General features: G+C 39.8%; 1 protein-coding gene across 1 annotated transcript in view; it reads right to left on the bottom strand.

Moving 5' to 3' along the window:
- Positions 1-13,339, bottom strand: part of CDH7 (cadherin 7) — a 148,503-nt gene that overhangs the window by 52,646 nt on the left and 82,518 nt on the right. Inside the window, exons 3-4 of the mRNA XM_045296073.1 lie at positions 11,873-12,040; positions 9,640-9,827 (exon numbers count right to left, since the gene is read on the bottom strand). Coding sequence (XP_045152008.1) covers positions 9,640-9,827; positions 11,873-12,040 — 356 coding nt within the window. The remainder of the gene's footprint in view (positions 1-9,639; positions 9,828-11,872; positions 12,041-13,339) is intronic.

Raw genomic sequence — 13,339 nt, 5'->3', positions numbered from 1 at the left:
GAGTAAAAACCCCCAAGCTTGCGAAGCTGGGCAGTCCAGTGGAAGGCTGAGTGGACACTGTAGACCCCCACTTCTCCTCGCCCTTCATCACTGGAGGCGAGCAGCTGTGTCAGTCCTTGTGTCACTGCTTTACAATTGACACGTTCTGCTTTACAATTGACACGCCCTTCGGCTTGGTTTTAAGTGTACAGATATGGGGGAAGCATAAGGATACGACAGCAAAATGAGCCTGAAAAAGCTGAAATATTTTATCTTGATAAGTGACTATGGGAGTTACAACACGAGCCTTCCAGAGAGGGCCTAGGTAGTTATCCTTCAGAGCATATGCAGTTTGAAAATGCTCATTTTTTACTGCACGGTAACTCTATGGTAATGTATTTTATAGAGCGAAATTCCAAATTTAATCGCAACTGAGGGCTTATATTGAAAAACTGAAGTGCATTAGAGAAAAGATTGCCATATCTCAAAGGAGAAATAAAAGACTGACGCTCCTAAAGTGTAAGCTGTGGTACTGGAATGGTAAAGGAAAGAATTCCAGGTGGACCCCAAAACAGAGTTTTCTCTCACCTGGGATAATGTTTAGGTGTACAATATGTGAACTATGAAGCCTTAGGTAACAGGTTATGAAGGTTATCATCATATCATTCATGAACAGCAATATTCTTACCACGTGCATGGCTTTAACTTTTTAACACACTGCAGGGTTATTATTATTTTTCATATTTTTGCTATATAATCATCTTTCTCCTTCGTAGATGGAATGATTAACTCATATGAAAAAAATAACTATGCTCATATCTACATCAATCTTCAACAAGGCGTACTCTGTGCATTTGGTCACATAAATCCATGTGTTCTTTATAAAGCATTGGAGCAATAAAAATATATTCAAAGGGGATCATGCACAAATCTGTTCTTATTTTTCTTAATGTATCTTTTTTCAGAAAGATATTTTTCAGTTCTACTCTCTCTGTCTCCAAACTCACCCCATTGCAGGACTAGCATATGTACAGGATGCAAAATATGATAATAATTCTCTCTAACTGAAATAAATCCCACTAGATCTATGAGGCTACGTTGTTTGTGAAAGAAGCCGTGGACACGGTTGTATTATACCACAGATCAGAATAAAGTAAGTTCAACAAATTACAACTCATAGTGCACGGGTAGAAAATAACCTAATTCCAACAGAAATCACTTTTTCTAAATGAACACCGAAACACTATCACGTGTGAAGCAATACTTAGAGCTAGCATCATTAACGCAAAACTGTCAACATCACAGCAGCGCCGTCATTGAGAAAGAATGGGAGATATATCACCAGATGGCTCATTTTCATGGATTTCCGAGAGTCGTCCACTTGCTTCAGTGAAACTATCTATTCTTTGAATGGAAAGAGCCTCTCGTGTCTTCTTTCGAAATTCTCAATATTAGTAAGAGTGTCCATATGAATTAGAATCCAACATCCATTCCTCTTTTTCACAAATAATTCCCTCACTCTCTGAAATGGGTAGGACGGGATTTTGGGGATGAGTGTGTTTCCTGCAGACCCTGGTAGCTGTGAAGGGTTGTGAAACAGGCTACCTTGGGTAGATCTTGGGCCTAAAGTCACTGAAATCTTGGTTGGTGGCAGTGAACAGCAGGATCACAAGTGATTGTTATGGGAGAATGAAAAACTGTTAGAGACAGAATTCCCATATTCGGAGAAAACTACTCCGAAGGGACTGTGCTATTAGGTGCCACTGAGTGGTTATCAACGCATAGAGCGCTCAGCGTGCAAAATTTCCCAGTGTTCCCTAGACTGTGCAGCAGTCCTGCATCAGACAGCCACGCCTTTCTGCCTCAGTCATTGGTGGGTCTGACCAGAGCTCCGTTATCGAGCAGCTGGGTGTTCAACCAACATGTCGAGGGTGAAGGGAGACATCGGACAGTGTAAGATATGACAAAATAATAATAATTTATAAATTAGCAAGGGTTCATGAGGGAGGGGGAAATAGGGAGGGAGGAGAAAAATGAGGAGCTGATACCAAGGGCTCAAGTAGAAGGCAAATGTTTTAAGAATGATGATAGCAACAAATGTACAAATGTGCCTGACACACAGAATGTATATATGGAGTGTGATAAGCGTTCTACGAGCCCCCAATAAAATGATTTTTTTTTTAAAGGGAAAAAAAGCCCAAAAATTGACATTTAAAAAATCCTATTACCGTCTCATGAGTCAATGTCCACTCATCATGAACTGTCTCAGAGGGTGTCTGGGACAGGTATGTATCAACTTGGCTGGGTCAGGCTTCTCCAATGACGGGGAGAGGAGATCCATAATGTGCTCTTCTAGGGCAGCCAAGCATTCGCTGGAGGAATAGGGTAGAGGGGTACCCTCTTATTCAGATCACAGGCTTGATAACAATAGAAAGGAAGTTGCATCAGGGGTGTAGCCAGTTGTTCTGTTAGTTGACACCGTGGGAGAGCTCGCTCACTTCTTGGTGGTCTGGATCCCGCATCTGGCTCATGATCTGCCGACCATGGGAGCTTTCATTGACCTGCCACCTGGCCTGCCGAGCTTGGATTCACCTGCCACTGTCTCCAGTAGCCTATGGACCTCCTACTTCCTGGTTTCTTTCTGCAGCATTAACTCTGGCAGCTATAGGAGTCAGGAAAAATCTCCATTTTAATAGCTAGCCCATGGTCTTGATCCAAAGTGGATTTAATGCATCTAGAACTCTGAGATCAACTTTCTTGATATAAAATTCATATGATAGATTTTACTTCTCTAGAGAACATAATTTCCAAGAGAGTAACTCTTTAGGGAAACCAGTTGCCACATTTTACTCCCTTGGAGTGGTTGGTGGCTTTGGATCACTCATCTTCCATTAGCAGCGACCAGGGGTCGTTAAAGAAGCGCTGCAGTGATAGACACTTGGGCAAAGAGAAGGGAGACACTGCGGCTTCATGGCCTGAAACCACTTGCAGTTGGGGGTCCGGGCACAGCCGCTATGTGCCGATTATGCTGCTTTGGAAGGGCGGGTCTCAGGCATGGACGTGAAGAGCAGTTGGCAGATGGGCAATCATAACAGCTTCTCCTGGGCGAAAGCTCGTGTGACTGGATGGAGTCTGCCAGCTCACACACCTGTGCTCTGAAGCCGTCGTGAAGCCAGGAATTTAAACTTAGTTTTGTAGCTTTCAGTATTCCAAGGTGTCATTAATTCCAAGAACGGAAAAGGAGTTCTTTTAGAATTCTGCAGTCTATAACCATATAACTGTAAAATATTAATCTCTCTGCTTCCTGTCAAGGTGTTGTATCACTCTGCTTTATTCTCATAGATCGAACATAGACTTCTTCCAAATAGTTGCAATAGGAAAAAAATATTAAAAGGTTTTTGAAAAGCAATTTACGGGAAGGCTGGCTTTGAGGATTGAGGATGCAGAAGCAGATCATGAACCAAGCTCAGGGAATGAAGCGATGATAAGCAGCTGTAGGATCAAGTCAGAAGGGAGACCCAAATAAAATACAGCTAAGCGCTACTAAGGATCTAGAATGTACAAGAAAAAAAAACATAAACCCAAGACTTTAAACCAAAAACTAAAAATGAAAAGGTATTCTAATTGTTAATGAACACAGCAGGAAAATGACAAAAATTGTCATTAGCATCAATACTGATCATACCACTCAAAAAGTCAAACTCACTGCCATCGAGTTGCTGTTGACTCACAGGAACCTACAGCACAGGATAGAATTGCCCCTCTGAGGTTCTAGGACTATAACTCTTTATGGGCATAGAGAGCCTCGAATTTTGTCCAAAGACCTGGCTGGTGGTTTCGAACTGCTCACCTTTTGCTTAGCAGCCCAATGGGGTTAGCAGCACTATGTGTAACCACTATACCATCAGGGCTCCTGATGACACCACAGTCCCCTGAAAAGACACGAAGTGTTTGAGGTGAGTCAAATTCATCAAGCAGCCTAAGAATGAGGCTCCAAGAGACACGAGTTGGTATTTTACTGTCAAGTTTTGACCGTTCAGTTGTTCAAATCCATAAAATATTGTAGGGTGATTTTTTGCAATCCATTTTGATTTTCAAAGAACTTTATATGTATATTCGTATTTCAACACCTCCCTTGTGAAGCAGCCAGGGATAAGTACACTTTGACGGGACCTTTCTCTTTCATATCATCATTAGTCTTACGTGCCAATGAGCCATATTTGCCTTAAGGCCAACCCGGGGAGACTTGCACAAAAGGCTGCCCAGCCCTGTGCCCTCTCCGCAATCACTGACGTGCTGAGTCCTAGTTAGCCACGATGATTACTGAGTGCTTTCCCGCCTAGGAGATGCATTTTCCAGCACTATAGCAGACAGCCTTCATTTGTGATCCACAGTGTTTCGTTCCATCATTTTTAGAAGTAGATCACCAGTCCTCTCTTCTTAATCGTTCTTAGCCCGGAAGCTCTGCTGAAACCTGTACAACATGAGTGACCCTGTTGGCGTTTGAAATACTGGTGACATGGATTCCAAGATCAGAACAGCACACCAGCAAACACAGTAGGACAAATTGACACACAGCGATCAGTTCCACTTTATACTTCAGTATTATCAGTCTTGTTGTAGGTCTCTAAATTGAACATGCTCTCCCATAGGTTGATGTTTTGTGCGTAGGTCATTGGTTATATTTTTTGTTGTTGTTGAGAAAATCCTTTCTGTTTGCTCACATGTATGTAACTGCAGTGTTTCTTTAATGGCCCCTGGTTTGCATTACTGTTTTCTGAGGGCTGCCACACCAAAGTACCCCAAGGTAGGCAGCATAAATAACAAATTCTTTATCTCACAGTTCTGTTGGTCAGAAGTCTGAAATGGGGTTATTGGTACTATTACTTGGCTTTGAGAGAGAAACAATCCCTATGCCTCTCTCCCAGCTGCTGTTGTTCCCATTAGGTGCCTTCGAGTAGGTGCTGATGCATAGTCACCCCTGGACAACAGAACGTAGCACCACTCCATCCTGCACCATGCTCACAATTGTTGTCTTTCAGCACATTGTTACTGTGATAACGCTATCCATTGCTGCTAAGCCTTGCCCTGGGACGACAAAGCTGCATTAGTGCATGGCCTCTCCAGGTTTCTATGTGTCCAATTTTCTCTTCTTACAAAGGAATCAGTCACTGAGTTAGAGGCCCCCATAGTCTACTTTGACTTCATCTTACCAATTAAATCTGCTAAGACTACTCTCACATAAAGTCACCTTTTGTGTTTATGTTGGACAAGGAGGATCGGGTGGAGGCGGGAGGGGCACGATCCAGCCCTGTGGGAGTTTGTGTGCAGTGCAAAGCGGCATGCTGGATGTACTCAGGTGTTAACTGCTAAGTTGGAGGGTTGTGTCCACCCCCAAGATCCCCCTGGAAATGCCTGGTCATCTACTTCAGAAAAAATGAGCCACCGAAAATCCTGTGGGACACCATTCTCCTCTGAAACATATGGTGTCACCATGAATTGGAACTGACTTGATGGCAGCTGGTTTGGTTTCGACCCAGTACACTTGCCTACCGGGGAAAGGGTGTAATTCAGCTGCTTTTCAACTCCTTTCATAGACCGTGTTTATGTTCTTGAGAGCCTTGATAGAGCTGAACAGTTGGCCGGCAGATGGAGCACGCATTCTCTTCAAAACTTCTACAAACTTGGGTCTTGATCCAAATCCTTGTGGCCAAAGATAACTATGAAAAATCATAGTATTTATGGAACTGGGACCTTCTCATTATGTTTTACTAAACCAGGTTTCATCACTAACTACACACACACTCCCTCTCCCCTCCATACCAAATTACAGAGAAAAATCTTGTTTCTATAGATAAGTTTAGCTCCCTATCCTGAAGCCAAAGAAGGAAGAACAGAAACTTCCCCCTAAATTGAAAGATAATTAAGGGTAATGAGGGTTGGGAGCCACACTCAAGAGGGTGGTGTAGGAGAGGGAAATGGATGCATGAGGTAAAAGACAAGTTATGTCGTGTTCAGAAATTAAAATTACTTCAATGTCTGTTCTATGTTAATGGAACTGGAGAATTGTGGCATACATACATGCATACATACATATATACATACGTATGTATGTATATAACATATGTATATATTCCAAATAATTCTGTGGGTCTAGTAATTCTCTGAAAGCTGTGTAACGAGTTGAAATATGAGACTTACATGGGATTTTTTTAGTAAGACAAGCTAAAGATTTTAATACAGTGCTGGGCCCAGTAGCTACTCCCCTACTCCCTAAATGTGAATTAAAATTTGGACTACAATATTAAAATAATTACTTGAGAATGAGGACACTATAACTAATAATAATCTAATTTTAAAATAAAGTTAATATATAATACCATCCATAATCTTGAAAGAATAAAGAAATTTCTGTAACCAATAAGCTATAGTGCAGAGAAAAGGAAATATATCACTTGACTGTATTTGCAATCAATTTTTACAGAGGCCTCGACTTATGCTAGTTCATTTTATTATGGCTGTGACACTAGAGTCAGATTGGTTAAACATTAGAAATGATTAGCAGACAGTGCAGCATTATAATTATTAAAAAAAGAGCCAGATGATGGAAGAAGCTGTTGGAATAAAAATTAGGCCAATATTATCTGTCACACCTGCCCCTCATCTACAGACTATCTCCTTATCTGGCTGTTCACATGAATGACAACAGCAACATACTGCTAGCTGACTACTTTGTGCATAGATGACATCTACCTGGGAGAACCGATGTGAAGTTGCATTGACGCCAAAGGTTACAATTAAGTGTCACCATGGTTGGGCTCTGATACTCAGTGGTTTGGCAGTGACCTAATGGTGTTTTGGCAGCCATGGAATGATGTAGTCATTCTCCAGTTTGTGATCTGATGTAGTCATCCTCTATTTCTGAAAAATGCTATTTCACTTATAATGACTAGGTCTTTGGAACCTAACCATGTTGATAAATGAGGAGTGGGTGTATATAGAAAAGAAAAAAAAAAGTAGAAGGAACATATGACACAACATGCATTAACAAAGGATTCTTAGCATTAAGAACCCTATAAAATTTATTATTATTCATCTCCATGTAGACTTTATTTTATTAACAACAGAGCATTGAATATTACCTAGTTCAAAAACCCAAGTTTCAGATAGCCTGTTTCAATATACATATAAGTGTAAAGTATTGCCATAGAAATCTCATCAGTCTTTATTAAATGAAAGAGAACGCATTGTGAAGCTATTGGTTCATGACAGATCCTGTGTCTAAGTCACTTCAATACACTTTTGAGGGCAATGCTTCTGTCTCACTCGTTCTTCCCAGAAGGAGTCTGCGACCTGTGATTGACACCACAGCAAAATGGTATCCTCCGGGCTCACAAATCATGTCCCTTTGCAGTGTCCTTTGGGTTTACGAAACAAAAAGAAGCCTGAAGGGTCAAGATCGGTTATGTAGGGTGAGTGGAGTAAAATTGGCCCAAATTATCCTAGGACAAACCTTCTACCCTCAAAGAGTGAGTGGAAACACAGTCACGATGAAAAACAAGTCTTTAGCACAATTCTCCTGGCCTTTTCCCCAGTAAATCAGCTTTCAATTTTCTTAAAACCCTTTTTCCAAATAAGTTCCCATGGTTATCTGTTGTTGTTAAAGAAAAGTTCCCGAGATTAACCCTTTGGGGTTCTTAAAAATAGCCACCATAACCCGCGGGGATTTCTCTGCCTTGAATTTACCTGGTTTATCAGATCTCCTCCAAAATCACTGTTTTGATGGGACTTTTTTTTTTAAGGGACCATAATGTGACAAAGGAACGTGCGTAAAACTTGTCTGTAGCCATTCCTTGATCACAAAGACCGTGTTTAACCACTTGGTGTTTGGGAAAACAACAACAAAAACAAAATGGATATGTGCACTGGAATCCTGGTGGCAATGCTTTTGAAAACTTGAATTCATACCCACGATATATATTTCATATCCACAATATATATAAAGCCTGCTTTCATACCCACAATATATAAACTTGCTTTCCTACCCACAATATATATTTCTTAATGGCATATGTTATTTTCATCATAATATATAAACATACATTTTCTTCAATTAAAATTGTTTCAATACATATTAAATGCACTGGAACATGAACCAATTGATCTAAAATCATTGGTGTATTTTAGTAAATTCTTTTTACTTTAGAAAACAAAATATTTTCACCAACAGTTGGCCTATCCTAGTTACTGAAACTTTTTTACACAGATTGTCACCAACTGAACTGAAACAGCAGCTGTGGACTGGAAATAATTGCAAACATGTTTGCCCACTGGCCTGAAGTCAAACATATGTTTTCCTATAACAGCTCAAATACAACATTCTTTATTGATAAGTGTTAATTATTGAGAAGTGTTAATGGTAGAGTTCTACACCTGGATGGTCAGACTGAGTGGTAAACACCCACATATTAAACAAGAAGAAGAATTCACATCCAGTCAATTCCAATTCAGAGTGACCTTCCGGGCAGAGGAGAACTTCCTCGGGGGGTTTCTGAGGTTCCCAAGCTTTATAGCAGCAGGGCCAACTCGTCTTTCTTTGCCACAGCAGCTGGTGGATTCCAGCCACTGACCTTGTGGTCAGTAGCTCAGTGTGAAGCCCACCCTGCACCCACGCTCCGTATAGCCCATGGAGCCTCACCCATGTGCATAGAGATGTAGTAAGTACACATAGTTGTCTTTCCGATGTTTGAGAGAATAACACTATGTTCCAAAATAACTGCTTTTGGATTTAAAAAAAAATCTTTACCAAAGGGCAGGTCCATGAGACACAGAGAGAGTAAAAGTTCAACTTTCCCCACCGCCATTAGTGTTTGTAATGAATTTAACTGTGTCATGGTAAACACTCTTTAGTGTGGAATATACAAGGGGGCTTCAAAAGTTCATGGGGAAAAAACGGAATTAAAAGATAATAGAATTTCTCCTGCAGACATCGGATGGCCCCTAGTATTGCCTCTTGCCTGTGTGCTTTCCCTTGTGGTATATTGATAGGCTCCCTGACACCCTGTGTTAGTTTTACAGAAATGCTCCAAGTATTTAATTTACTCTCAGTTTACAAAGGAGCAGTAAGTAGTGGAGAAATTCTTCATTGCCCTGCTTCTAATGTCTAGTCTGCTGACATTGCTTTCCTGAATGCAGAGCATCCGTCTGATCTGCTTACAAAGGCACCTGGTTAATGTTAAGGCTTCCTTGGTGGAAAGGTCAACAATGAAACATGTTCACCTCCCTACATTGGCCATTTCAACAGCCTATAAGCCAATATGGAGCCCTGATGACGTAGCAGCGGTTGTGTGTTGGGCTGAGATCCGCATGGTCAGCCGTTCTAATTCACAAACTGTTCCACGGGAGAAAGACTGGGCTTCTCTACTCGCATACATAGTTACAGTGCCAGAAACCCACACAGTTACAGTTGCTGTGTGTCAGCATTGAGTGGATGCAGCACGTTTAGATGCCAGTACACCCAGTGACAATACTAATAGCTTGTGCTGTTTCAGTCTGTGGACTTCATTGTTCGATCAAAGCTGACATGGTTTCTGCTCCATTCATCTCTGAGTTGCTACCCTCAGAGAAAATGTTTAGAAAAGCAAGAGAAGCAAGCGTTACCTTCTGTATTGTAATGATTCCTTCTTGGGTATCTTTGTCAACAGAGATTTTGAAAATCCCTAATCCATCACCATCCACAATTTTGTACTCCATTTCAGCATTCACACCAATATCCGCATCAGCAGCTTTGATTCTGGCTACCACGGAAGCCACAGGTAAGGACTCTGGGACATTATATTGGTAGGACCCTGTGAAATTCAAAACAAGAAATGAAAAAATACCACAAAACCTGGCCAACTATTTACAGCCTACCAATCTGATTATTCTGTATCACTGTACTTAATTATTTCCTTTCTTTTTCCCCCCATATTTTTGAAACTTTAATAAGATTTTAAAAACATGACTTTGAACTGAAAAACATACACACTGTACTTAAATTATTTTCAATGAAAAAGATGCTTAAGCAGTGTGAGATAAAGGCACGTTTCATAACTGCCCCGAGAAATCTATGGGGCAGAGGGATCAGATAATAATTATAAGGTAACAGTAGAAAGAAAATGGACTGAAGAAATTCCCATTCCTGCATTTCTAGTAGTGGGAAAAATGGTACTTTTTGTAACTAAGATACATTAGTTATTCTGATAACATTTCAAATGGATCAATACAAGCCTAACTGGTTCTAAAACTGATCATTCATTGGGGTTTACTTACTGACATCATTTACTACAAAAGTTCCATATAATCATACAAGAATATTTAGGAGAGGTATTAGACATATTTTTAGCTCAGACATTTTGCAAGGGATCACGGTTGTGTGTCCATCCAATGACGAGCACAGTGTTGCCTTGTTACCATTTGGATATATATATTGTGATGACTACTACACACACACACACACACACACACACACACACACAGTGTTTAGTAAAACACAAACATTTCAAGATACAAACCCATAATGACTATCCTGGGCTTTCCTCCCATAATAAAAATTAGAGAGCATCTACTTAATATGCCAGAAAGTATTTTCCCTGTCCCATCAAACATTAGAACAAGAACTTCTTAGAAGGCAGGCTTATTACTGTAGTCTCCAAGAAGAGAGAGAGAGAAAATATATGTGTGTATATATATTTTTTTCTTTTCACTATGAACCCAAGAGAAGGGGAATATTGCTTTCTTTATTCATTTTTCAATCCTCTTTCCTCTATAATAAGCCACAAAGAACACAATAAGGTTAGAGTCCTGGATGGGTAGTGAAAAAACATTAGGTAGGTAAGTAGTTATATAAGTAGGTATAAATAGGTAGAGAGATAGAAGTTAGGCTTGGGGTAAATTTTCCTTATGTATTAAAAATGTTTATTGTACAATGAATGAAACAATTTAAAAATATAAAATCAAAATGAAAACAGCTGAAGAAGCAGTACTTGAAAAATATACCTATTTGTTTGATTTGCATAGACAATATCATAAAGTGACATTATTGATTTAAACGTTGTTTGTTTGTAAGAGATTTTAGCTCTCCATTTCCACCGAGACAGTGAGCTCTGTACAATCTCTGAGTTTCCTTGAGCATTCCAAAGACATACCATGTTCACCTACCAAACCCTCCTGCGGGGGTGGTGGTGGTGGTGGGGGAGGCAACTAAAGAGCCTGAGATGAAATGCTTTCTACAGAAAGGGCATCTCTACCTAGAGCATCTGTTTCCCTTCTCTCGTGACTAAATCAAAGGCCAGTTTGGTCAAAGAAGCTAAATCGAGGGCATGTGGTCCTGCACATTGATTCCTTTAGAAACCCAGGCTGTGTGCACAAGAACGATGAGATAGAAATGCTAAGCACAACCATGCATAAGTTAGTAAAAAAGTACAGAAATAAAAAAATTAAAATGCTGAGTACTTGTCTATTTTTAACTTAAAAAATAAAATATGTTAAGTGTGTAGAATCATAAAGCATAGTTGAAAAATACTAACTAGCAACAACTTCATAATTTGAAGAATATATGAAATGAGTGAGTCTTAGAATAATAATAGAAAAAAGCTAGTACATAAAAGATGGATTGCCTCACATTCAAGATATGAATGACAGGAAAACGTATTTAAGATGAAATTAAGATAAATATATGATTGCTCCCATTTGTTTTCAATACCCTTATAATTGCACATTACTGGAAAGAAAATCATGTCTCTGAGCTAACACAGTTTTACGGATATGGATAAGAGACTTACTTGTTTAATAAGTATTCAGAAAGAAAAAAAACTTCCAAGGAAATAATTTCAACATTTATAAAAATTCTTACTTCGTGGAAAGCGAGGTGGGTTATCGTTGACATCAGTGAGGGTCACAGTGACTGATGTAGTGCCCGAGAGTCCGCCATTTTGACCAACCATGTCCTTTGCCTGAATAACAAGCAGATACTGGTCTTTAGCCTCTCTGTCCATGTTGGGAAGGGCAGTCTTGATGACTCCTGCAAAATTTCAAATCCCAGGAAAACGCACCGTGAATCACTGCATTTCCATGAACAGAGAACAAACAGGTACCAAGTCACCCTTGAGTCCTTGCCTTTTGTTTAGCTTAATATTTTATGTGTTTTAAAGACCTCAGTGATAGGGGAATTCATAGAATCATGAAATTTAATACGCAAAACAAAAAATTACAAATTGGAAAAAGGGTTCCTGAGTACAGGAGGGAATTATCATTGGGCTTCATGGACACATAGGGGAATAACTAACTAATCAACTAACCAACTAACTACCTACTCTCTGTGTATTTAAAGCCTCCCATCGAGAATGATGAGCAACGACAAGCACAAGTACAGGACAAACAGTCTCCTTTGCTTCTCTTTCATTCTCTCCAAAAACATATCCCCCAGGTGACTTGATAGGAACCATACACCTTTCTGCTCTTGGTCCCTACTGCTGTTTTCCTTCCATCTACTTTGAATGATGTGCTCTACAAAATTTGAGGGCATTGTGTGTTTAATAAGGAAAATGCCATCTAAAGCTATGGTTGCGATGTCTGATGATCTCATGTTGCTTCTAATGGCCAGAGAAACAGCACAGAAGATGAGCATGACCGAGTTAAGGGATCCACAAGGTTGACTACATTAGCGAGATTCTATGTTGTCTGCTCCTGTCAATTGCATCTAATATTGGTATTCCATATTAGGACTAGAGAGGAGTGTGAAGTTATCAGAATTTCATGTTGCTTGACTTGGGAACGTGACTCAATAATCATTGTTGCAGTGGATTGCTGTTTTACTGTTGTTAATATACAAGAATTTAATTTAATAATTATGGAAGCATATCAGCCAATGGTAACATGTAATGGTGAAATGGAATTAGACTGAATTTACGTTAACGATGTGCCTTGTGAATATCTCAAGTGACATACGTGCCTAATAACGTGTGACTAATTAGTGTAAAAATGTTTGATATTGATCTTTACAGACTCTGATACAATACCAGAGAGCATTTTAACTAATGAAGCATAAAAAGTTTCTAATAATATTCTATCTAATCATTTCTTGGACTTTCATCTTTTCCAACAAAGCAACTTCTCCCCTTTGCACCTTAGATCATCGTTTTGGCTTCAAGCAATGTTGGATGCATCTTGACTACAGATTTTACCACATAGAACAGCGGTTCTCAAACATGTGGGTCGTGACCCCTGTGGGGGTTGAACGACCCTTGCACAGTTGAATTTCATAACAGTAGCAAAATTACAGTTCTGAAGTAGCAACAAAAACAAATTTATGGTTGTGGGG

The sequence above is a fragment of the Echinops telfairi genome, unplaced genomic scaffold, assembly GCF_000313985.2.
Source record: "Echinops telfairi isolate 266 unplaced genomic scaffold, ASM31398v2 ScPeMD7_7400;HRSCAF=8409, whole genome shotgun sequence".
Classification (NCBI taxonomy): domain Eukaryota; kingdom Metazoa; phylum Chordata; class Mammalia; order Afrosoricida; family Tenrecidae; genus Echinops; species Echinops telfairi.
Note: the sequence above shows the minus strand (reverse complement) of the source record. Positions and strands in the feature narration are given on the sequence as shown.